General features: G+C 42.7%; 1 protein-coding gene across 4 annotated transcripts in view; it reads right to left on the bottom strand.

The window, feature by feature from the left end:
- The window catches only part of ppp2r5b (protein phosphatase 2, regulatory subunit B', beta), a 183108-nt gene that overhangs the window by 100037 nt on the left and 57403 nt on the right, over positions 1-25668 (bottom strand). For 3 of the 4 annotated variants that reach the window (XM_069893815.1, XM_069893816.1, XM_069893817.1), the window contains exon 3: positions 14829-14936. The exons of the other annotated variant lie outside the window; for it this stretch is intronic. In XM_069893815.1, the coding sequence (XP_069749916.1) occupies positions 14829-14936 (108 nt within the window). The remainder of the gene's footprint in view (positions 1-14828; positions 14937-25668) is intronic. 4 annotated transcript variants of the gene reach the window in all.

Below are 25668 nucleotides of genomic sequence, written 5' to 3'. Positions count from 1 at the left end.
AACCTTTCCTTCATCAACTTTCCTGGTAACCTCCTTAAAAAAACTGTAAGATTGGCACAACATGACCTACCACGCACAAAGCCATGTTAACTATCCCTAATCAGTTTCTGGCTATCCAAATAATTGTACATCCAATCTGTTAGGACAACTTCCAATAATTTACCTACTACTGATGTCAGACTCACTGGCCTATAATTTCCAGGGTTACTTGTCTTTTTTAAACAATGGAACAAAGTGAGATATCCTCCAATCCTCTGGCACTACACCCGTGGCTAAGGACATTTTAAATATTTCTGCCAGAGCCCCTGCAATTTCTACACTCATGTTCCACAAGGTCAGAGGGATTATCTTATCAGACCCTGAGGATTTATCCACCCTCATTTGCTTTGAGACAGCAAGCACTTCCTCCTCTTTAATCAGTATAGGTTCCATGACCTTGTTTTCCTTCCCTGCCATGAATCTGAGCTCATTTCCTGAGTGGAAACTGACAAAAAAAATTATGATCTCCCCCATCTCTTTTGGCTCCATACAAAGCCGGCCACTCTGATCTTCAAGGGGACCAATTTTGCTCCTTACTATCCTTTTGCTCTTAATATACCTGAAGAAACCCTTAGGATTTTCTTTCCCATTGTTGCCAAAGCAATCTCCTTCTTCTTTTACCCTCCTGATTTCTTTCTTGAGGTTTTTCTTCCATTTGTTTATACTCCTGCTCCACACTTTATGAACCAGATCCCCAATATCCCTCGAAAACCAAAGTTCCCTCTGCCTGCTAATATTGACTTTAATCCTGACGGGAACATAGAAGCTCTGTACTCTCAAAATTTCACCATTACCTCGCACATCCTTGCCCGTAACAACTGATCCCAATCTACGCATTCTTGATCCTTTCTCATTTCCTGAAAATTGGCCTTTCACCAATTTAGAATCTCAGCCTGAGACCCAGTCCCATCCTTCTCCATAATTAACTTGAAACTCATGGCATTATGATTGCTGGACCTAAAATGTTCTGCAACACATACTTCTGTCACCTGTCCTGTCTTGTTCCCGAATAGGAGATCCAGTATTTGACTCTCTCTGGTTGGTACCTCTATATATTGATTTAGAAATCTTTCCTGAACACATTTGACAAATTCCAAGCTATCCAGCCCTTTTACAGTACGGGATTCCCAGTTAGTATGTTTGTCAAAGCAGCCTCATATCTTCTTTTAGCTTTCCTGATTTTTTTATTAAGATTTCTCTTGCATTTTTTATACTGTTCGAGTATCTCATTTGCTCTATGTTGCCTCTACCTGCTCTACACCTCTCTCTTCTTCCGAATCAGATCCACAATATCTCTCAAATACCAAGGTTCCCTCTGCCTGTTTACTTTGTGTTTAATCCTAATTGAAACTAAAGTCTTCCACTTACCATAACCATATAACCATATAACCATTTACGGAGCGGAAACAGGCCATGTCGGCCTTTCGAGTCCGCACCGGTTCACTAGAACAACTTTGCTTGTTGTATATCTTAGGAATTTTACTAGAATGGATCTTTGTATTTGTTGTGGCTGTGGTTTGGGGTGTTGTATGAAATATCTAACTCCTCGCACATCCTTTCCAGAAACCAACTTCTCCCAATCCACGCTTTCTGGATCCTTTCTCAAAATTGGCCTTTCTCCAATTTAGAATCTCAACCCGAGGCCTGGGCCTATCCTTCTCCACAATTAACTTGAAACCAATAGCATCATGATCACTGGACCCAAAATGTTCCCCTGCACATACCAATAGGAGATCCAGAATTGCATTCTCTTTAGCAGGTACCTGATTTAGAAAAGCTTCCTGAACACATTTGATAAACTCCAAGCCATCCAGCCCTTTTACAGTATGGGGTCGCAGTCAATATGTGAAAATTAAAATCTGCTACTATCGCAACCTTATGATTCCTGCAGCTCTCTCTTATCTCTCTACAGATTTGCTCCTCGTTGACTATTGTGCGTCTATAATACAACCTCATGAGTGTGGTCACACCTTTCCTGTTCCTCCACTTCATATACTCTCAGTGGACGAGTCCTCTGGTCTGTCCTGCCTGAGCAGGATAGCTATAATATTTTTCCTGACGAGCAATGCCACTTCTCCCTCTATCACCCACCTCCCCCACCCCGTTTTATCGCGTCTGAAACATCAGAAACCTGGAACATTGAGCTGCCAGTCCTGCCCCTCCTGCAACCAAGTTTCACTGATGGCCGCAAGGTCATAATTATTGCGCCCACACCTTCTTCCTCACCACCATTCAGTGCCCGAAACAGTCTGTCCGAGTGAAGCTGCACTTCGCCTGTGAATCTACAGGGGTTATCTACTGCATCCGATGCTCCTTGTAGTGGTCTCTACATCAGAGAGATGTGATGCAGACTGGGAGACCATTCCTTGGAGTAATTTTGCTCTGTCTGTTGCCACTCAAAGGATTTCCCAGGGGCCGATCATTCCAATTTTACACACCACTCGTCCACCTACGTGTCTGTCCACCTGCAAATTGGAGGAGCAACACCTCACTCTGTCTGGGCCCCCTCCACCTGTTTCTGTTATGCCCCCATCCCAAGAATATGGCGGCATTGCCGAAACCATGGTAGTGGCAGCCCTGCCGCTGGTGTGGACCCGCAGAGAGCGAAGGAGCGGAGATGCAGTGCTCCTGCGGGGTCCATCCGCCCAGTCGACTGCCATTAGTTCCACGTGGGTTTTGAACAGCCCATTGAGTGAGCCGACGGTGGTTTTAGTCGAAATTCCGCTGCCGTGGGTCTGCGGCACCTATTAATCGGCAGCGGCCACGAGGGGTGGCAGACTCCAGCAAAGCGGAGAAACTGCCGCAGGGCACCAGAGGATGGGAAGATCACACACCATCTGAGAGGGAGAAGTGGAGGAGATGACCCACGGGGATGGTAACCACGGCGGCAGGCCAGTGAAGGAGCTCTGCAGCTGAGGAAGCAGTGCATGCGGTGGGTGACTCGAGGCGAGAAAGCTGTGGGCTGCTGGAGACTGCCGTCGGGAGACTCCCGCCAGGCCGTGAACTGGCTCAAACTGGTTGGAAGGGTACCGGGTATCGGAATCAGGATGCGAAGGGGTGCCGAGGGCGCTGGGGAGGGGGTCCCTGACTGTATCAGAGGTTCGGATCTGGAGCTCAGGTTGCCAGTGATCAGGAGCGCTGGAGACAGAGCTACGGACATTCAGTGACTCTGGGGGGACGACTCTGTTTTGCATCTCTCTATCTGACATAAGAGGCGCTCAGGTAAGTCCTGCTAGTGGTGAATCTGTCCACCTTCCAGCAGGCAAAAAGAAATTTCATGTAATATGACCCTGTTTTATTACTATGACAATAAATTGAATCTTGTAGATCTTGAGTCTTTCTATCTCCCCATCCCTCTCTCTCCTTGCCTCCATCTGCCCAACCCCATCATCCTCAGCTTTTTTCACATCTATTCTCCCACTATATTCACCTGTTGGCCTGTGCCTCTCCCCCTCCACCCCTTTCACCCACCTATCCTGCCCTCCCCATTTTATTCAGACACCTGCCTGCTTTGTGCTTGTACCAGGCCAGAAATGTCGGTTAACCTTTACTTCCTATTGATGCCTCGTGACCTGCTGAGTTTCTCTGGATATTTTGTGTACGGCGCTACAGCCTGCAGTGAAATTGTTTTGATCTTTCCCTTCATTGCAATGCTATACTCTGTGAAGTGAGCTCCTCACACACCTGTGTGAATGTTAGCGATAACTTGATAGTTTGCTCACAGGTAATAATGAGACAAGTGAACTTCAACTACCAGTAATCCCAATTCAAGCATGGGGCATGCCGAACATGTCTGACTGAATCGGGAAACCAGACAAACAAGTATAATTGGATCAGACCTTCTGATAACCACGTAGGGGTGAAACATACCACTGTTACGAGCCCAGAGGACCCCAAAACCCAGCAGCAATAGATATTCACCAAGACAAATGGTTACTTAAAGAAAAGTTGCTTTTCATTATCTTTAAACATGAAAATAGAATCAAACATTTTAACTTATCACTATTGACTTAACTAACCTAACTTAACCCCCTTCTAATTCTAAGCGCATGTGTGTGTAATGTGTGTGTCAGTTCAGAAAAGTTCATTGGTTCACAGTCCAATCTCACTTCTCATTCCTCCAAGTTCACTGGTTGCAGGCAATTCTGATACTGTGCACAGAATTTAACATTTATAAAGTTCACCAGGCTTTGGTGCTTGAAAGATTCTTGTCAGTTTTCAGAGAGAGATTTGTAATTCCAGGACATCCACAACTGATGTACTTCCATCAGCCACTCCAGTGTCTTGCTGACGAAACTTGCCCCCTTCAGGGTTCTCCAGATGATAACCTCTTTCTTTCAGGTCACCTCAGAGTTCCTTTTTGTTTTGCTTATTCCAAGTCCTCTCCTCTTGCATGACCCACAAGGGCTTTGACCAGGCTGTCTTTCAAATGGGCTTTCCATAAGCTTGCCAGCTTGTCCTGTTCCAGTCCCTGCTACTGTAATTGGCTGTAACACTGTGCAAGTAATTTCTGTGTCTCTTTCTCTCTTCCTCTCTGAGAGAAAGCCTGTTTGACTCTCTCTGCTTACAAAACCACATGACCCCCTTTGAACAGCAAGTTTTACTCCAGACAGCAGTGGCTCAGACAAGCTCTTTCATCCGCTGCTTTTGTAAACAACAATCCATTAATGAAGTCTCTTGAGCACTCCTCAAACCTCTTGCAAAAGCTCTGAGGCCCCAATATGTCTAGCATGAGGCAGAGCTGTTTTAAAGTTTTGTATGTAACCTACTCTAACAAACATTTCCCAATTTATCTCGCAAAACATATCTATATATTGTCACACCGGCTTATCTGATCTACTGCTTCTGTACAATGTGCTTCACCTCACTTACCTTGTCCTCTTTACGGTTTCTTCAACATTTTCTCAGCCTTGGTATAAAGTTTCTGCTTAAGGACCCCACCACCCAGGCTATGCCCTCTTCACTCTTGCTACAATCAGGGAAGAAGGTCCAGGAGCCTGAAGATGAGAACTCAGCAGCAAAAGGACAGCTTCTTCTCTGCTACCATCAGAACTGCCTTAACTTGACCATTCGTGTGCTATTTTTGTTTATTTTGTAAGGCGGCTTCTATGAATGTTTACACTCTTGACACTGCCACCAAACAACTAATTTCATGACCTGTTCATGACAATAAATTCTGATTCTGACCATTGTTTCTGTCCGGCTGCTCGACCCACATTGTGATCACCAACTGACCTTGAAGGTCGCACCTGCTTTGGAGCTCACTGGTAGAGACCCCCACCCCAGACCCATTTCTACATTGTTTTTAGACACATAGCACGGTAACAGGCCATTTCGGCCCTACGAACCCATGCTGCCCTACAACCCCCCGGTATGTTTTGAACAGTGGGAAGACACTGGAGCTCCCCCCCACCCGGGGAAAACCCATGCACACACGGGGAGATGGTCCTTACAGATAGTGCCAGATTCAAACGCCAGTCAGCGACGCTGTAACAGTGTTGTGCTCACCGCTATGCTAACCGTGCTGCCCTTCTTAAGGTCAAGTTCGTTGCCATCTGGCTGTACACATACAACCCGACAAAGCAGTGCTTCTGCACACCATGGTGAATGTGCGCGCACACACATACACACATTCATACACACACATGCACACAAATACACATACAGATATCATTGAAAATAAATATATATAATTTACTCAATTACAGGATATTGCTCATCAGTCTCACAGACAATGAGGAGAAGCTATTTCCCAGCCTGGCAGTCCTAACTTTGATGCTCCTGCACCTCCTTCCTGTTGGTATTGGGTCAAAGATACTGGGTGCTGGATGGAAAGGGATATAATTCTTTGAGCCTTATTTAAGCAACATTCCCAGTAAATGTTATCAATGGGGGAAAGTGATTTTCTCAGCTGTTTTGATGATACTCTGTGTCCGATGCTTTGCATCTTTCGTCCCACACAACAGTGCAGCCAAACAGGACACTCTCAGGGGTGCTGCTGTGAAATGTCAAGATGAGGGCCAGTCGCCTTACCCTCCTCAGTCTCCTGAGGAAGTGTAGGCACAGCTGTGCATTCCTAAATTATGTTCTGTCCTGCTTTCATTTGGAAACCTCTATAAGGTCATCGATGGCCTTGAGTGCAGAGAATGAAGGCCCAGTCTTTCTGACCTCTCCTTTGTAATGCACGTCGAAAGAACCAAAGACGTTGATCCAAACCAAGGCTTTTATGAACTAAAAGACAGGAACATATCACAAGTAGGTCGACCAGTTCAGAATGATCTGGTCTGGCTAGGAGCAATCATTTAAGACCTGCCAGTAGTTGTGGCTACACGCTCAGCCAATCACAGTCATCCTACACTACTATTGGTGATAGAATCTGTACTATCACATCCTTGTATCTCAATTCCCTCCCCATGACCTGACAACATCCTGGTGAATCTCCTTGGTAGCCCTTCAAACTTGCTGATGGGAAAGGGTGAGAATTCTGATGGGCAATGGAAGTAAAATACAAAGGTTGATGTGGAGAGTACCTTGTTGAACAGGTTGGCTGCAAGTGGGAACTCAGAGCTCAGGCAAAACTGGTCACCAGGGACCTTGAGCTCCTCCTGTTCCTCCGGCACAACATGGTGAAGGAGGAAATGAGGGAGAGAGAAAGGAAAGAGCTAAGGGGAGGAAAGACGAGAAAGTGAGGAGAATAAAGGAGGGGGAGGAAAAGGAGAGCAAGAGAGAATAAAGAAGGGGAGGAAAGAGGAGAGAGAATAAAGGAGGGGAGGAAGGAGGAAAGAGTGAGAATAAAGGGGAGGGAGGGGAACGAGAGAGTGAGAATAAAGGAGAGTGGAGGGAGGGGAGAGAAGAGAGACAGAAAAAGAGAAGCAGGTGAAAACAGAGGAGAGAAAAGGAGAGTACAATTAAAAGAGGAAGAGAAACGGGGAGCGAGGATAGAGATAAGGAGGAGAAAACGTGGAGGGAGAGAAGATGAGAGGAAAAGAGTTGAGGGAGTAAAGGGGGCATTTATTCAGGGAGCCCACACCCGACACCTCGAAAAGAAAACGGGCTCTCGCCATGACCAGGCCCCATCTGTCGACTACAATTCCCTGAATGCCCCACGCCGCGACAAAGGAGCGTCGGACGCACAGAGATCGCCAAGACCGGCCGCGGATTGGTCCAGCGCTCAATCCCGCCTTTCTGACCTTGAAGCAGATTGGTTCGCGCCACTGTCAGTTCATTGTTGTCGGCCCGGTGACGATTTCTTCAGTGAGGGGATGGTTTACTGAGATGGACGAGAGAAAAGGGATGATGGATGGATGGAGGGAGGGACGAACGAACGAACGGACGGACGGACGGACGGACGGACGAACGAACGAGAGAAAAGGGATGATGGAGGGACGGACGGACGAGGGACTGACGGAGATGGCAGGATAATGGAGATGGCGTGAGGGAGGGGAGGAGGGAAAGATGATGGAGGAAGGGAAAGGGGGAGTGATGGAGAGAGGGATGATGGTGACGGTGTGAGGGAAGGATGAGGGAGAGATGATGGAGGGAAAGGAGAGGGAGTGATGGAGGGAGGGAGAGGAATTGATGGATAGAGGAAGGAAGGGATGAGGAACAGAGAGGGAGGGATGGAAGGAGGCAGGGATGGAGGAATGAGGGAGGGTGATGAAGGGAAGGAGAGGGATGAGTGATGGATGGAAGGAGGGAGGGTGATGGAGGGAAGAGGGAGGAAGTTATGAGAGGAGGGAATTATGGGGAGGGAGAGGTATGGAGAGGAGGGAGGAAGAGCAGAGGGAAGAGAGGAGGAAAGGGAGAGGAGGGAAGGGAGAGGAGGGAGGTGAGAAAGAAAAATGTGAGGGAGGAGGAGAAAAGGGAAAAGGAGAGGAAAAGCGGGGGAAAGAGAAAAATAAGGAAAAAGAGAAGGTCGAAAAGAGGGGGAATGGGAAACGAGGTGGGAAGGAGGAAAATAGCTACATCACATACAACCCTGAGATCATTCTGCGGGCGATGCAGAATTTCTACTTATCTATCGTGCAAAAAACTGTACTCAAGAAAAAGATCCGAATGCAAAAGCAAGAAAGGTAAACAAAAAAAGAGGTAAACAAAACAGGCATGCGAATTTTCTGTGGATTTCCGCATTTTAAAATCCATTTTCCATGTTTTTGAATGATTTCTGTATTCAGGAGCTTGGATCGGGGTCCATTGGTCTTCTCACTGCTACCTTTGAGCAGAAGTGAAGCGGACCTTGGGCTCCTGGTGCTGGCAGCAGCGGATTTCAGGTTCCTGGCGGGTAGCAGTGGACCTCGGGCTCCTGGCAGGAGCGAGTCCTCGGTGGGGAGGTGTTGGTGATCGGTGGTGGCCAGCACTTTTTTGAAAGTCAAGAACAAGGTGGAATAAAGTAGTAAACACGCCATGAAGGTAACATAAAAAGGCATGAAGGGAAAGAATAAATTAACAAATGTAGGGATAAACATTTTCAAAGTTAATAGTAAAAATGTTATTAGTATTTGTAACATATTCACATTATTTTGTAATGTTCATTTTTAATTTGAAATGCAATAAAAAAGGCTTGAAACTAATAATCTTGAGTATAAATTCACAAAAATTTTCCAAATGGGGGGCACTTCCCCCAGACCCTCCTCATGGGGAACTGCACCCCCTTGACCCCCGCTGTAAGCCTCGCACAATCACTCAGCTCTTTTCTTTTTTTTAAACCTAAGTCAAACTGACTGCAGTACAGAAAAAATAAATGAGTCCTTAAATGAGTTGGTCGTTGAGGAGTCTGATGGTGCAGAGGTAGCAGCTGTTCCTGAACCTGGTGGTGCAAGTCTTGTGGCACCAATACCTCTTCCCTGATGGCAGCAGCAAGAACAGAGCATGTACTGGGTGGTGTGAATCCTTGATGATCGCTGTTGGCCTCTGATGGCAGCGTTCCATGAAGATGTTCTCAGTGATGGGGAGAGTTTGCCTGTGATGACGTCAATAATCAGCTCCTTCATTTGGTGACATTGAGGGCAAGGTTGTTGTCAGTTCACCATTCACCCGTTTTCAATCTCCCTCCTGTATGCTGATTCATTTCCCATTTTTAAACATGCCAGTACCGTGGTATTGTCAGCAAATTTGTAGATGGTGTTGTTGTCGTACTGAGCCACACAGTCGGAGGTGTAAAGTGAGTAGAACAGGACTAAGAATACAGTTGGTACTGATGGAGATTGTGGAGGAGATGTTCTTTTTTTAAAAAAATTATTTATTAGTATCTTACATACATTTCAAATTAGTTTGCAGTATCTTTACACAATAGATACTAAATAATTTTCAATTCCTCCCACCTCCCACCTTCCCTAACCCCTTGATAGAAAAGAAAAAGATTAAAGAAGAAAGAAAGAACACATTCATAGTAATACTTATAATTACATTAATAATACCATATATATATTTCTTGATGTAAGCATATTTTCAAGGGGTGGGGGGATTGGATTAGAAGATCTGGATTAATCCATATCCATAAATCTCATAAGGCTCCAAAATTTATCAGAATCATCTCAAGTAATTTTTTCTAATGGGAGACAATGTTTTATTTCATTAAACCATTCTTCTATTTTTACATTACTTGCTATTTTCCACGTAATAGCTACGCACTTTCTCACTACTGCTGTTGTTAAACTCTAAAATCTATTTATTTGTCTAACTCCAACTTGATCTCTTTATCATATATATTACCCAACAAAAAGATTATTGGATCTCATTTAACCTTTACTTTTAATATCTTACACAACACATAATTCTTTCCAAAAGTCTTTTACCTTTTCACACAACCATACTGACTGCAAGAAATTACCAACCTCTTTTTTTTACATCTAAAACAACAAGTAGAAAAATTTGGGTTAAATTTATTCAACTTATACGATGTGTAGTACATTTGATATCTAACATTAATTATATTGGTGACACTGTCTCTACATAATTTCGTCCCTATTTCTTCTTGAATTTGTATATGTAAGTCCTGTTTCCATTTCAATTTAGTTTTATACAGATCTTTTTTCTCTGTTTCTTGTAATTTATTACACATAGTGGTCCTAAACATTCGAACAATAAAGGTATCTGTTATAACATATTCAAATTGACTCTGCTCTGTAAGTCTCAAATCTGTTCCTATTTTCCTCTTCAGATACAATATTAATTGATAATATGCAGATGATATAGATCATATTTTTTCAGAGATTGGAGTATAGTGCATTTATTTTGTTATTTGTGATATCCCATATTTCTCCTTTAATTGATCAAATGTCATGAAAATTGAGCCTCTAAAACAATCTCCATTTTTTTGTGTGCCTTTTTCATATCAAATGTCAAATAAAGAATTATTCATTGTAAATGGAAGAAGTTGATTTTGTCTTAAAGTCAATTGAGCCAACTGATAATTCCGTATACCTCTTTCTACATGTATCCCATTCCATATTCGAAGCAAATGTTTTAAAATTGGTATTTCTTTTCTATCTTTAAAAATGTCATAGCTCCATTTAATACAGTATTTGCTCTGGACTTTCTTCACCTATATTCATCTCAATATATAGTTCTTACAAATCCTCACTGATTGAAGGAGAGGAGGAAAAGAGAGGAATGAGGAAAAGGAGAGAAGAGGGGAGGGGGAAAGAAGGGGAAGCTGATAAAGGGAGAGATAGGGAAAGGGAGAGGAGAAAGAGAAATAGAGGAAGACTCAGAGGAAAAGAATGGAGAGGAGGAAAGAGGAAGGAAAAAAGAGGCCGAGGAAGACACAGAGCATAACATCACAGTGTTGTGCCGAACTAAATATTCCGACCAAAACAAAGTACTAAACCCTCCTTACCCTCCAACCCTCAGCTTTTCTTCTGTCTAACAGTCTCTTAAATGCCCCTAATGTTTCATCCATTACCATCCCTGGCTAGGCATTCCAGTCTCTGTGAAAAAAAAAAAAAAAAAAAAAAAATCCCGGTTGTCTCCCCTAAATGTCCCTCCCTTCACTTTGTACATGTGTCCTCTTGGGTTTGCTATTCCTGCCCTGGGAAAAAGACACTGACTGACCACCCTATCGATGCCTCTCAGAATCTTGTCTGCTCTTCGCTCTGGAGAAAAGACCCAGTTCTGCCTCATAAGAGTTATTTTCCAATCCAGGCAACATCCTGGTAAATTTCCTTTATACCCTCTCTACAGCTTCCCATCCTTCCTAGAATGAGGTGACAAGAACTGGACACAATAGGTGTGATCTCACCAGAGAATTGTAGAGTCCTCCACAGCTATGCAAAAGCTCAGGGAGTTGTGGTCACTCTCACCAAAATGATCCCACACCAAGAGATCTGCCACCTGACCAGTACTAGATCCAGTATGTCTTCACCTCTTGTCAGCTGGCCCACATACTGTGACAGCAATCCTTCTGAACACACCTGACAAATTCAGCCCCATCAATCCCTCTTGGAGTCAAGAAGTACCAGTCAATATTAGGGAAGTTGAAGTCTCCCATAACAACAACCCTGACATTTCTGCACCATTCCAAAAAAAAAATCTGCCTGTTTATCTGTACCACAGTGACCTGAGAGTTATTTGGGTGCCTATTTGGGTTCTTTTGTATTTCTGACTTCCATTCACACTGATTCAGGAAACACTCCTTCTGCAGCGTCCTCCCTTTCTATAGTCGTGACACTACCCATGACCAGTTATGCTACTCCCCCACTTCTCTTACCTCCCATCCTATTCCTTTTAAAACACCTCAACCCCGGATTCTGTATCAGCCAATCCCGTCTTTCCGCCGACCAAGTTTCTGCCACGTACTGATCCATGCTCTAAGTTCATCTCATTTATTCCAAATACTCCCTAGTGTTAAAATAGACACATTTCAAACCCTCCTACTGACTACATTAATGCTTCCTTCACTGCCCGTTCTTCCTCACAAATTTACAGCACATTGTATCAAACTTTCCAGCATTTGCTCTATTCTCTGTTCTCAGATCTGGTTCCCATTCCCCTACCACTGTTTAAACCTGTGGTGCGCTGAGGTAGCAGCAAGTAAGCACAAAACTCAAAAGACTACAACAGGCTTTATTCCAGTAAAAATCTAAACACCAGTTCAAGCCTTGGTGACTCCCTGTGTGACTGGCTCAGGAGGGGCCGGCTCAGGTTTATATTCAGGTCGGCTGATTGACGGCCAGCCAGGTGGAGTCAGCCCCTTTATTGGTCTTCCTGCAAGTATAGAGATCGCCCCCTGCATTAGGCTGGTGGTCATATCACCACAAAACCCTTCCCAACAGCTCTAGTAAACCTGTCTGCCAGGATATTGGTCCCTTTCCAGTTTGAGTGAAGCTGGTCCTTTTTGTACAGGTCAATCCTTCCCCAGAAGAGATCCCAATGATCCACAAGTCTGAAGCCTGCCCCCTGCACCAACTCTTCAGCCACGCATTCATCTGCCACAACTTCCTGTTCCCTCACTGGTGCGTGGCACAGACAGCAATCCCGAGATGACCACCCATGACATCGGGCTTTTCAGCTTCTTTCCTAACTCCCTGTATTCCCTCTTCAGAACCTCATCCTTACTCCTATCTATGTCATTGGTCCCCACATGGACCATGACATCCAGCTGATCACCCTCCTGCCTGTGAATGCTGTGGACTCGATCAGTGATGCCCCTGACCCTGGCGACTGGGAGCCAACAAAACATGCGGGAGCCTCAGTCTCTTTCACAGAACCAATCTGTTCACCTAACCAAGAAATCCCCAATCACTATAGCTCTCTTCTCCTCCCCCCCCCCCCCCCACTTCTAAACGAAAAGGCCAGACTCCCTTTTTGAGATGTGACCGCTTGTCCCCTGGTAGATTGTTTCCCCGCACCCCCCGTCCCAACAGTATTCAAAACAGTATACGTTGTTGAAGGGAATGGCCACAGGGGTGTTCTGCACCCTTTGGCTACTCCCCTTCCCTCTCCTAACAGTTACCCAGCTACCTGCCTCCCGAGTTAAAAAAGCAATGTTGGAGAAACTCAGCTGGTCAAACAGTGTCCTTATATAGTAAAGGTCAAAATATATCCCCTTCTTCAAGGTATGGAAAAATGTCAGCAGGAGTCTGAAATAAAAAATGTTGGGGGTGGTGGACTGTCTTCTTGAAGTTACTGTCTATCACTGTTGATTCCTGCTCGCACGGAATGACTGACTTCAACTACAGTCTTGGTTGGTTCGTTCTTTAATCTGCAGATTGGGTTACTTTCATTCACCACTACTACTGAAATGCCATTCAGGAGTCAGTGACAAAAGCTCCCCCCCCTCCCCCCCCCCCCCCCCCGAACAGGGACAATACATTCTCGTTTATCCTGATCCGTAGCATACTGTATAATGTTGCACCAATCATAAAAGACCTCATCTTTAATATCCAAGATATCTTTAATAGTCCTCGCATATACAAAGTATCTCTTAAGTTAGTACGCTTAATGTATAATATTTTACCAATCATAAGATCGCGATTTATCAATACTAGTAGCTGGTTTCTCGCATATGCAAAGTCTCAGGGTGCTAATCAGTGCAGGAGCACATCAACAAAATGCTCTATTGTTCTTTTAGATGATGCTGCGAACCTTCGTTGCTTTCAGATATATTTTGTGTGTCAGCTTTTTGCTAATTTATTCCTCCTGCTGTTTTCCCATCATGTTGCAAAGCCCGACTACACTATACTAGCCCCTAGCTCTACCTTTTTCTTCTTTCTTCTTTGGCTTGGCTTCATGGATGAAGATTTATGGAGGGGTAATGTCCACGTCAGCTGCAGGCTCGTTTGTGGCTGACAAGTCCGATGCGGGACAGGCAGACACGGTTGCAGCAGGGGAAAATTGGTTGTTTGGGGTTGGGTGTTGGGTTTTTCCTCCTTTGTCTTTTGTCTGCGGTCTTCTTCAAAGGAGGTTGCTGCCCGCCGAACTGTGAAGCGCCAAGATATCAGCCCACTGGCGGTGGTCAATGTGGCAGGCACCAAGAGATTTCTTTAGGCAGTCCTTGTATCTCTTCTTTGGTGCACCTCTGTCACGGTGGCCAATGGAGAGCTCGCCATATGACACGATCTTGGGAAGGCGATGGTCCTCCATTCTGGAGACGTGACCTACCCAGCACAGTTGGATCTTCAGCAGCGTGGATTCGATGCTGTCGGCCTCTGCCATCTCAAGTACTTTGATGTTAGGGATGAAGTCGCTCCAATGAACATTGAGGATGGAGTGGAGACAATGCTGGTGGAAGTGTTCTAGGAGCTGTAGGTGATGCTGGTAGAGGACCCATGATTCGGAGCCGAACAGAAGTGTGGGTATGACAACGGCTACAGTTTAGCCAACTTCCTCATCACTACCTCTGCCTCCCAAATGATCCGGAGTCCGTCCAGCTTCAGCTCCAGCTCCTTAACTCGGTCTCCCAAAGAGCAGCACCTGGATGCCCCTCTTGTAGGTGTAATCATCAGGGACAATTCTGCTGCCCCAGATTTCCCACATTCTGCATTCGAAGCATTCTACACCATCACCTACTCTTCATAATATATAAAGGTCTTACCTGGCCTTACCTTCCCGGAAACAAGCTCATCCTCAGCCTCTGTTTACCAAAGCCTCTCAAGTCCCTCCAAAACCAGGTGCTTTCAAATTGCAGCACCCGAGTAGCCCTCCTGGGGTCCGGGTGCAATTACTGGATTGTGGGTGCAGATTCACTCACTCACTGGCTTGAGCTTCCCTGCTTTTTATTTGTTAGTGCCCCTTATCTGTAGTTCTGTTTTAACTTTTAAATTGTCCTCTCCCTTTTTAAACTTGCTTACCACAAGCCTGGTCCCGATATTCCCTTTCCTTGAGTCCTTCGATCCTCCTCTCTGCGATGTTCCCAAAACTACTCACTGTCTGAGTCCCCACTCTGCTCCACTTTTGAACTAGGGAGAAATAGGGAGAGACAAAGAAAAAGTAAGAAGACTGCTCAGCAACAAGGGTCAGTGCACATCTAAGGCTCACTTTACCTCATTTTCCTCCCTCCCTCTCAGTTGCTCTTTCCCCTATTCATCCTCCCCTTTTCCTCTTTCCCCTTCCTCTTTTCCTCTCCCCGTTTTCCTCCTGCTCCTCTTTTCCACCCTCTTCTTCATTTCCCTCTTTTCCTCCATTCTTTTTTCTTCCTTTCCCCTCCTTCCTCTTTTCCTTTTCCTTTACCTCTTTTTCTCTTTGTATTCTTCCCTTTTCTCTTTTCTTCCCCTCCTACTTCCTCTTCCTCCCTCCCCTTCTTCCTCTCTGTTCCTCCTTCCTTTCTTTCATCCCTTTTTCTCTTTAGCTCCCTCTTTTCCTCCTTCCTTTTCCTCTGCCCTCTTTTTCACTCCTCGTTCTTTTGCTCATCCCACTTTTCCTCCATCTCCCTTCCCTCTTTCCTCTTTCTCCTCTTTTCTTCCCCGTTTATCCCCTTTTCCTCCTATCCCCCCTCTTTGACTCTCCCTCTTCTTTCTCCCTTTTTTCCTGGTTCCCACTCTTTTAATCCATCCCCTCGTTTCCTCCTTCCATTTTTTCTTGTTACATATGACATGGTCAGGCCTCGTGTCCAATGTTTCAGGTTGTCGATAGCACCATGAGGTGGTCAGGTCTAGTCTCCAACATTTCTAGTTGTAGACAGACCCATTGCTCAGTGATGAAGGGGAAGTCTGGTCCCCAATGTTTCTGCTTGTAGTAGACCCATCACTCAGTGATGTGCTCATGTTTGATCCTGAAATTTGCCAGTTGTAGATAGACCCACACAATGACATGGTAAGGTCCGGTCTCCAATGTTTCTGGTTGTAGATAGACCCACCACTCAGTGACGTGGTCACGTGTGGTCTACAACATTTTTGATTGTAGATAGACTCTCTGCTCAGTGACTTGGTCAGGTCCAGTCCACAACGTTTCTGGTTGTAGATAGACCCACTGCTCAGTGATGTGGTCAGATCTTGTCCCCAACATTTCTGTTTGTAGGAGACGTCTGGTCTCTACCATTTCTGGTTGTAGATGAAGCCACTGCTCAGTAATTTGGTCAGGTTTGGTCCATTCCCTCTCCTTTCCACCAGTTCTCCACCCTCTTCCCTTCTCTCTCCTTTTAGAGAGCTACCCACTACACCTATCACTTTCTCTTCGACTATCCCACCTGTTAGCCTGTGTTCTTCCCCCTACACCTTCATCTCTATTCTCGTCCCCTAAACCTTACCTCCAAGATTCAATTTATTGTCATGTAATAAAGACAGTGCAATATTACACTGAATTTGTTTGCTATCAGCAGAAATTGCCTGTTGTGCCTCTTACAGTCAGAGAAAGAGAGCCAAGAAGAGTCCACTCCGAGTCACCAAGTGTCTGTGGATCTGTCCCCAGCACTTCCACAGCCCCACAGGGTCTAGTTCAAACCATTGGCGACCCGAGCTCCAGATCTGAACCTCCATCACAAACAGTAACCCTTCAGTGCCCTTACATCTCGTTCTGATACCTTGTACCCCTTCAGCCAGTTTTGAGCCAGTCTCCAGCAGTCTGCAGCCCAGTGTAAATCCCTCAACTGCGATCACCAATAGCTCCCTGCCTGCGATTCCTCAGCCACAGAGCTTCTCACATCCGCTGCCCCGATTGCCGTCCTGTGGGTCACTTCTCATATGGGTTGTTCTCCCGGTTTTCTGGTGCCCCATCCCAGTTCTCTGCTTCCCTGGAGTGTGCCACCATCTCGGGCGCAGACCCTGCACTCGCAGAATTCCTAAATAAAACCACCGTCGACTCCATTAACAGGACATTGAATGCCTGTATGGAGCTGATGACAAGGCGCTCTCCTGCTTTTCGCTCATATCTTTTTTTAAAAAATTTTTTATTTTTCACACTATAGATCACATTATTCAAGATATACACATTTCTCCTTTCAAATATATACAGTGTCGTTTTCTCCCCACCTCCCCCTCCATCCATTCAAAACTCTGAGTCCAAGATACATCAAACCCATCAAACAATGTTGTCACTCAACATTAACGAACAAAAACTTCCACTGAGTCAATTCTTTCCAGTCTCTTTTCCTTTTGTCATTTTAGGTGATAGATGTCCCGGTAGGTTTTCTCTATTATATTCCATGTACAGCTCCCATATTTGTTCAAATAATGTTATATTATTTCTTAAACTATATGTTATTTTTTCTAATGGAATACATTTATTCATTTCTATATACCATTGCTGTATTTTCAAATTATCTTCTAATTTCCAGTTTAACATAATACATTTTTTTGCTACAGCTAGGGCTATCTTAACAAATCTTTTTTGTACACCCTCCAAATCAAGTCCAAATTCTTTATTTTTTATGTTACTTAGGAGGAAGATCTCTGGGTTTTTTGGTATATTGCTTTCTGTAATTTTATTTAATATCTGGTTATACAAGTCCAGATTGCATGAATTGTTGTTCCTATTTCTTTTTTACAACGAAAACATCTGTCAGATACTGTTGGATCCCATTTATTTAACTTTTGAGGAGTGATATATAACCTATGTATCCAATTATATTGTATCATACGTAATCTCGTATTTATTGTATTTCTCATAGTTCCTAAACATAACCTCTCCCATGTTTCCTTTTTTATCTTTATATTTAGATCTTGTTCCCACTTTTGTTTAGTTTTATCATTTATTTCCTCATTCTCCTTTTCTTGTAATTTGATATACATGTTTGTTATAAATTTTTTAATTATCATTGTGTCTGTAATCAGATATTCAAAATTGCTTCCTTCTGGTAACTTCAGACTACTTCCCAATTTATCCTTTAAATAGGATTTCAGTTGGTAATATGCCAGCACTGTATCTTGAGTTATATTATATTTATCCTTCATTTGTTCAAAGGATAATAATTTATTCCCCAAAAAACAATTTTCTATTCTTTTAATCCCTTTTTTCTCCCATTCTCTTAAAGACAGGTTATCTACCGTAAAAGGGATTAGCTGATTTTGCGTCAGTATTAGTTTTGATAATTGGTAGTTTGTTTTATTTCTTTCTACATGAATCTTCTTCCAAATATTAAGCAAATGGTGCAATACTGGAGAATTCCTATGTTTTACCAATTTTTCCATCCCATTTATATAATATATGTTCAGGTATCTTCTCCCCTATTTTGTCTAGCTCTAATCTAGTCCAATCTGGCTTTTCTTTTGATTGGTAAAAATCTGATAGATATCTTAATTGTGCGGCTCTATAATAATTTTTAAAATTTGGCAGTTGTAAGCCTCCTTGTCTATACCATTCTGTTAATTTATCTAGTGCTATCCTCAGTTTCCTCCCTTTCCATAAAAATTTCCTTATTACTTTCTTTAACTCCTTAAAGAATTTTTCTGTCAAGTGTATTGGCAGTGCCTGAAATAGGTATTGTATCCTTGGAAAAATGTTCATTTTAATACAGTTTATCCTTCCTATTAGTGTTATTGGTAAGTCTTTCCAATGCTCTAAATCTTCCTGTATTTTTTTCATTAGTGGATAATAATTAAGTTTATATAGATGGCTGCATTTTTATTTATTTGTATACCTAGGTATCGTATTGTTTGCATTTGCCATCTAAACGGTGATTCTTTCTTGAATTTTGAGAAATCCGCATTATTCATTGGCATTGCTTCACTTTTATTTGCATTAATCTTGTATCCCGACACTTCTCCATACTCCTTCAATTTCTTATGTAATTCTTTTATTGATGTTTCTGGTTCCGTTAGGTATACTATAACATCATCTGCAAATAAACTGATTTTGTATTCCTTGCCTTTTATTTTTATCCCTTTTATTTTATTTTCTGTTCTTATCAGTTCTGCAAGTGGTTCTATGGCTAACGCAAACAATAAGGGTGATAGTGGGCATCCCTGTCTTGTTGATCTGCTTAAGTTAAAATGTTTTGATACATATCCATTTACTGTCACTCTTGCCAATGGCCCCTTATATAATGCTTTAATCCAATTAATATATTTCTCTGGTAAACTAAATTTTTGTAGTACCTTGAATAAATAATTCCATTCTACTCTGTCGAAGGCCTTCTCTGCGTCTAAAGCAACTGCTACTGTTGGAGTTTTATTTCCTTCCACTGCATTAATTAAGTTAATAAACTTACAAATATTATCTGTTGTTCGTCTTTTTTTTTATGAATCCAGTTTGGTCTAGACTTACTATTTTTGGTACATAATCAGCTAATCTGTTTGCTAATAATTTAGCTATTATCTTGTAATCTGTGTTAAGTAGAGATATTGGTCGATATAACATAACATATATATAACATAACATAACAATTACAGCACGGAAACAGGCCATTAGGCCCTTCTAGTCCGCACCGAACCAAACACCCCTTTCTAGTCCCACCTCCCTGCACAATGCCCATAACCCTCCATCTTCTTCTCATCCATATACCTGTCCAACCTTTTCTTAAATAATACAATTGACTCCGCCGCCACTATTTCTCCCGGAAGATCATTCCACACAGCTACCACTCTCTGAGTAAAGAAGTTCCCCCTCATGTTACCTCTAAACCTCTGCCCCTTAATTCTTAACTCATGTCCTCTTGTTTTAAACTTTCCTCCTCTTAACGGAAATAGTCTATCCACATCCATTCTGTCTATCCCTTTCATAATCTTAAATACTTCTATCAAATCCCCTCTCAACCTTCTACGCTCCAAAGAATAAAGACCCAATCTGTCCAATCTCTCCCCATACTCCAGATGCTTAAACCCAGGCAACATTCTGGTAAACCTTCTCTGCACTCTCTCCACTCTGTTTATATCCTTCCTATAATTAGGCGACCAGAACTGCACACAGAACTCCAAATTAGGCCGCACCAACGTCTTATACAATCTCAACATCACCTCCCAACTCCTATATTCCATGCAATGATTGATAAAGGCCAGCATACTAAAAGCCTTCTTCACCACCCTATTCACGTGAGTTTCTACCTTCAGGGAACGATGTACCGTTACTCCTAAATCTTTCTGCTCTTCTGTATTCCTCAATGCTCTCCCATTTACCACGTATGTCCTATTCTGATTCTTCTTACCAAAATGAAGCACCTCACACTTATCAGCATTAAATTCCATCTGCCATTTTTCAGCCCACTTTTCTAAGCAGCCCAAATCCCTCTGCAATCCTTGAAAACCTTCTTCATTATCCACTATTCCACCTATCTTAGTATCGTCTGCATATTTACTAATCCAATTCACCACCCCATCATCTAGATCATTAATGTATATAACGAACAACAATGGTGCAAGTGGATCTTTCCCTACCTTTGGTATTACTGTAATTATTGCTGTTTTGCACGAATCTGGTAAGCTTTGTGTTTTATCAATCTGGTTGATTACTTCCAGGAGGGGAGGAATTAATAAATCTTTAAATGTTTTATAGAATTCTATTGGGAGACCATCCTCTCCTGGTGTTTTATTATTTGGCAGATTTTTTATTGTCTCTTGTATTTCTACTATTTCAAATGGTTCTATTAATTTATTTTGTTCCTCTGTTTGTAATTTCGGTAGTTCAATTTTAGTTAAAAATTCATCTATTTTGTCTTCTTTCCCTTCGTTTTCAGTTTGGTATAGTTCGTAGAATTCTCTGAAATTTTCATTAATTTCCGTTGGATTATATGTGATCTGTTTGTCTTTTTTCCTTGATGCCAATACCATTCTTTTAGTTTGTTCTGTCTTAAGCTGCCACGCTAGAATTTTGTGCGTTTTTTCTCCTAGTTCGTAATATTTCTGCTTTGTCTTCATTATATTTTTCTCCACCTTATATGTTTGAAATGTTTCATATTTTATTTTTTTATCTACCAATTCCCTTCTTTTAGTAGTGTCTTCCTTCCTTGCTAATTCTTTCTCTATATCTGCTATTTCCTTTTCCAACTGTTCTGTTTCCTGATTGTAATCCTTCTTCATCTTAGTTACGTAACTTATTATTTGCCCTCTGATGAACTCTTTCATTGCGTCCCATAATATAAACTTATCCTTCACTGATTCCATATTTATTTCAAAATACATTTTAATTTGTCTTTCTATGAATTCTCTAAAATCCTGTCTTTTAAGTAGCATGGGGTTTAATCTCCATCTATACATTTTTGGAGGGATATCCTCTAACTCTATTGTCAATATCAAGGGTGAATGGTCCGATAATATTCTAGCTTTATATTCTGTTTTCCTAACTCTATCTTGTATACAAGCTGATAACAGGAATAAATCTATTCTTGAATATGTTTTATGTCTATCCGAATAATATGAATATTCCTTTTCCTTTGGGTGTTGTTTCCTCCATATATCCAAAAGTTGCATTTCTTGCATCGATTTAATTATAAATTTGGTTACTTTATTCTTTCTGTTAATTTTTTTCCCGGTTTTATCTATGTTTGAATCCAAATTGAGATTGAAATCCCCTCCTATTCCCTTGCGTATCTGCTATCTTCAGAAAAATATCCTGCATAAATTTTTGATCTTCTTCATTAGGCGAATATATATTAAGTAAATTCCAAAACTCCGAATATATCTGACATTTTATCATTACATATCTTCCTGCTGGATCTATTATTTCCTCTTCTATTTTAATTGGTACATTTTTACTGATTAATATAGCCACTCCTCTAGCTTTTGAGTTATATGACGCTGCCGTTACATGTCCTATCCAATCTCTCTTTAATTTCTTGTGCTCCACTTCAGTTAAGTGTGTTTCTTGCACAAATGCAATATCAATTTTTTCTTTTTTCAGTAAATTTAGCAGAGTCTTCCTTTTGATTTGGTTATGTATTCCATTAATATTTAAACATTATAGTTTAATGTAGCCATTTTATACTTTGTTTATCTTTCCCTTCCGTTTCCTCATCATCACCTTTCCTTCTCATCCATTTCTGCTTTCTTTCTTTGAACAGTTTATAAGACAACATTTTTAACACATCAAACATTCCCCTTATTCTCCTACCTAATATTTCTTTAACCCCATTGTCCCCTCCCCTTCCTGAGTTGCCCATTATCCCTTGTCGGGCAACCACATCTCCCCTCTCCAATTCACTCGCAAGCGTCAACTGATTTTGCAGTGACCATAATTTCTCCCTACCCAGCCCCCCCCAGAAAAGATTTCAATTTTTATATACAACAAAGGTCACTCTCTAAATTTCCTCTTTACTCCTCTCTTCCCCTATTTTTCCCTCATTAATTCTTCTCTATACACTATATATTTTCTTTTAAATGCACATACACTTATGTAATATATGTATTATATATGTATATAGTCCTATGCACACGTCTTTTTAGTTCACAGTCTTTTGTACTCTCGTTACACGTCTTCATCTCTCAGTCTATTTTGTAATTGTTCTGCAAATTTTCGTGCTTCCTCTGGATCCGAGAATAGTCTGTTTTGCTGTCCTGGAATAAATATTTTCAATACCGCTGGATGCTTTAGTATAAATTTATACCCTTTCTTCCATAAAATCGCCTTTGCTGTATTGAACTCCTTTCTCTTCTTCAGGAGTTCAAAACTTATATCTGGATAAATAAAAATTTTTTGCCCTTTGTACTCTAGTGGCTTGTTGTCCTCTCTTACTTTCTCCATTGTTTTCTCCAGTACCTTTTCTCTTGTAGTATATCTTAGGAATTTTACTAAAATGGATCTTGGCTTTTGTTGTGGTTGTGGTTTAAAGGCTAATGCTCTATGTGTCCTTTCTATTTCCATTTCTTGCTGTAGTTCTGGACATCCTAAGATCCTGGGGATCCAATCTTTTATAAACTCTCTCATATTCTTGCCTTCTTCATCTTCCTTAAGGCCCACTATCTTTATATTATTTCTTCTGTTATAATTTTCCATTATATCTATTTTATGAGCTAACAGCTCTTGTGTCTCTTTAACTTTTTTATTAGATTCTTCTAATTTCTTTTTTAAGTCCTCTATCTCCATTTCTACTGCTGCTTCTCATTCTTCCACCTTGTCCATTCTTTTTCCTATTTCTGATATGGTCATATCTATTTTATTCACTTTCTCTTCTGTACTGTTTATTCTTCTTCTTAAATCACTAAATTCTTGTGCTTGCCATTCTTTAAATGAATCCATGTATTCTTTAATAAGAGAAAATATATCCATTGTCTTGCCTTTCCCTTCTTCTTCCATTTCACTGTACTCTTCCTCTTCCTCTGGGTTGGCCATCTGTTGTTTATTTGTTTTCTTTTTCTTCTCTTCTTTCTTGTTTTCATTTTCTTTTATGTTCTCCTCTTACTGCTGCTGTTCTGTAGCTGTCATTGCCGGCTGTGGAGATCGACTCCCCAGCTGGTCGCCCCTCCCGTCGGTGTGTTTTTTTACTCTGCTCAGTGAGCCATTTTTGTAGTCGACTTTCTACCGACCTGAGGGAGCGGGCTTCTCTCTCCACCGCGGGCCTCTTCGAACAGATAAGGCCTTCTCCTTCTTCTTCCGTTGTCTTCTCTTCCTCTCTTCTTACCGTTGGTTTCGACTTTTCTTTTTTCGTCGCCATCTTCTTTCCACCTTTATATTCACTTTACTTTAATTTTTATTTTTGTGCCTTTGTGCTTTCCTTTATTTTTTTCAACTTTTCTGGAGAGAGCTGGAGTTCACCGTCCGGCCACTACTCCATCACGTGACTTCCCTTTTCGCTCATATCTTGATGAAGGGCCCAGGCCCGAAACATTGGTGACCTGCTGAATTTCTCTGGCATGTTTATGCATTGTACTCAACCCCAGTGTCTGCAGACTTTCTTGTTTAACACCATCTTTGCTCATCCCATTTGCCTCTTTGGACCGTATCTCTCTTCCCCTGGCAATTATAAAGGCAGATTGCCATCTGCCTCTACTACTTCCTCTGGCAGTGGGGTGGGGGTCATCCTTGGGTATTCCCCCCCCAAACAGGATCCTGTGCCCCCTCCCATATGATCATTTCTAGCTGTCAAACCTGCCCCCACTCCCTCCGCCCCTGGCCGCATCACTAGCATGCGTTAAGTGTCAGTAATGTTGCACTAAAGGAATCCCCCTCATGTCCTACGCTGGAGAGGCAGATGACAGGTAGGTCCCAGCTAGCAACCCACCCTCACTCATTGACACTAGGTCCCGGCTAGAACCCCCCTCCCCGGCAACAGATAGGTCCCGGCTACCCCCCCCCCCCCGAAGACAGATAGGTCCCAGTTAGAAACCCCCCATAACCCTGGCGACAGATAGGTCCCAGCTCGCACTCCTCCCTCCCCCGTTGACAGGTAAGTACCAGCTAGTACCCCACTGTCGACAGGTAGGTCTCAGCTGGCACTACCCCTTCCCACCTTGGTTGACAGGTAGGTCTGAGCTAGCACCCCCGTTCTCCCCCATTAACAGGTAGGTCCCAGCTAGCACCACCCCACACCTCGCTGAATGAGCCCCTCTCTAACATGCTAATGCCTCCCTCTAACATACGTCCTTGGTGCTGACCCAGGGCAGCTTGCTCCACACATTCACCACCCTCTCTGAGGAAAAGTTACCCCTCAGGTCCCTTTTTAAATATTTCTGCTCTCACTTTAAACCTGTGCTCTCTGGTTTTAGACTCCCTTGGGTAAAAAGATAAGATTATTTACCCTATCCCTATCACAAATCTCTACCAAGCACCCCTTGTTGGAATGGCAAGTGATTGCAGTGTGCTGCCGTGCAGAAGGATGGCTTGTGCATGAATTGCAAAGGTTTGGTTTGCAGGTGCAGCAGGCCATCAAGAAGGCAATGGCTGTCATTGCTGGAAGGATTGAATTCAGGAGCAGGGAGGTTCTGCTGCATCTGTAGAAGGCATTGATGAGGCCGAATCTGGAGCACGGCATGCAGTTCTGGTCTTTTTACTTGAGGAAGAATGTACTGGCTTTGGAGGCGGTGCAGAGGAGGTTCACCAGGTCGATTCCAGAGATGAGGAGGTTAGTGGGGTGGGGGGGGGGTGGGGGGGCAGAATCTCCCCTACTGGTGGGACATGAAGGGACAAGCAACTCCTGGGTGGGACTTGAATCTCCAGGGCCTCAGGTTGATTCCAGAGATGAGGGGGTTGGCCTATGAGGAGAGATTGAGGCATCTGGGACTGTACTTGCTGGAATTTAGAAGAATGAGGGGGGATCTTATAGAAACGTATAAAATTATGAAAGGCGTAGATAAGATAGAGGTAGGTAAGTTGTTTCCATTGGTGGGGGAAACCAGAATTTGGTGACATCACTTCAAGATCCAGGGTGAAGAGGAAGGTGAATCTGTGGAATTCACTGCCCTTTGAAGAGTGGTGGCGACCTCAATAAATATATTTAAGACAAGGTTGGATAGATAGTCAGGGATATGGGGGAATGGCAGGTAGGTGAAGATGAGCCAATCATCAGATCAGCCATCATCTTACTGAATTGGGGAGCAGGTTCAACGGGCTGAATGGCCAACTCATGCTCCTGCTTATTATGTTCTCACGTTCTCGGCCCTGCACCCCCTCCACCATCAGACTGCTCAACAACAAACTCAATCGGACTCATTTAAGTACTGTTTTGATTTTTTTATTTCTGTATTGCACAGTTTACATTTTATTATCTGTTTATTTGTTTACATGTATACAGTGTGTAGTTTTTTTTTTGCACTACTAATAAATGGTAATTCTAAACTCTGAAATCTGAGTACATAGACCAGGCCTCAGGCTTCTTGGATCCAGTCAACA

Source organism: Narcine bancroftii, chromosome 8, assembly GCF_036971445.1.
Source record: "Narcine bancroftii isolate sNarBan1 chromosome 8, sNarBan1.hap1, whole genome shotgun sequence".
NCBI lineage: Eukaryota > Metazoa > Chordata > Chondrichthyes > Torpediniformes > Narcinidae > Narcine > Narcine bancroftii.
Note: the sequence above shows the minus strand (reverse complement) of the source record. Positions and strands in the feature narration are given on the sequence as shown.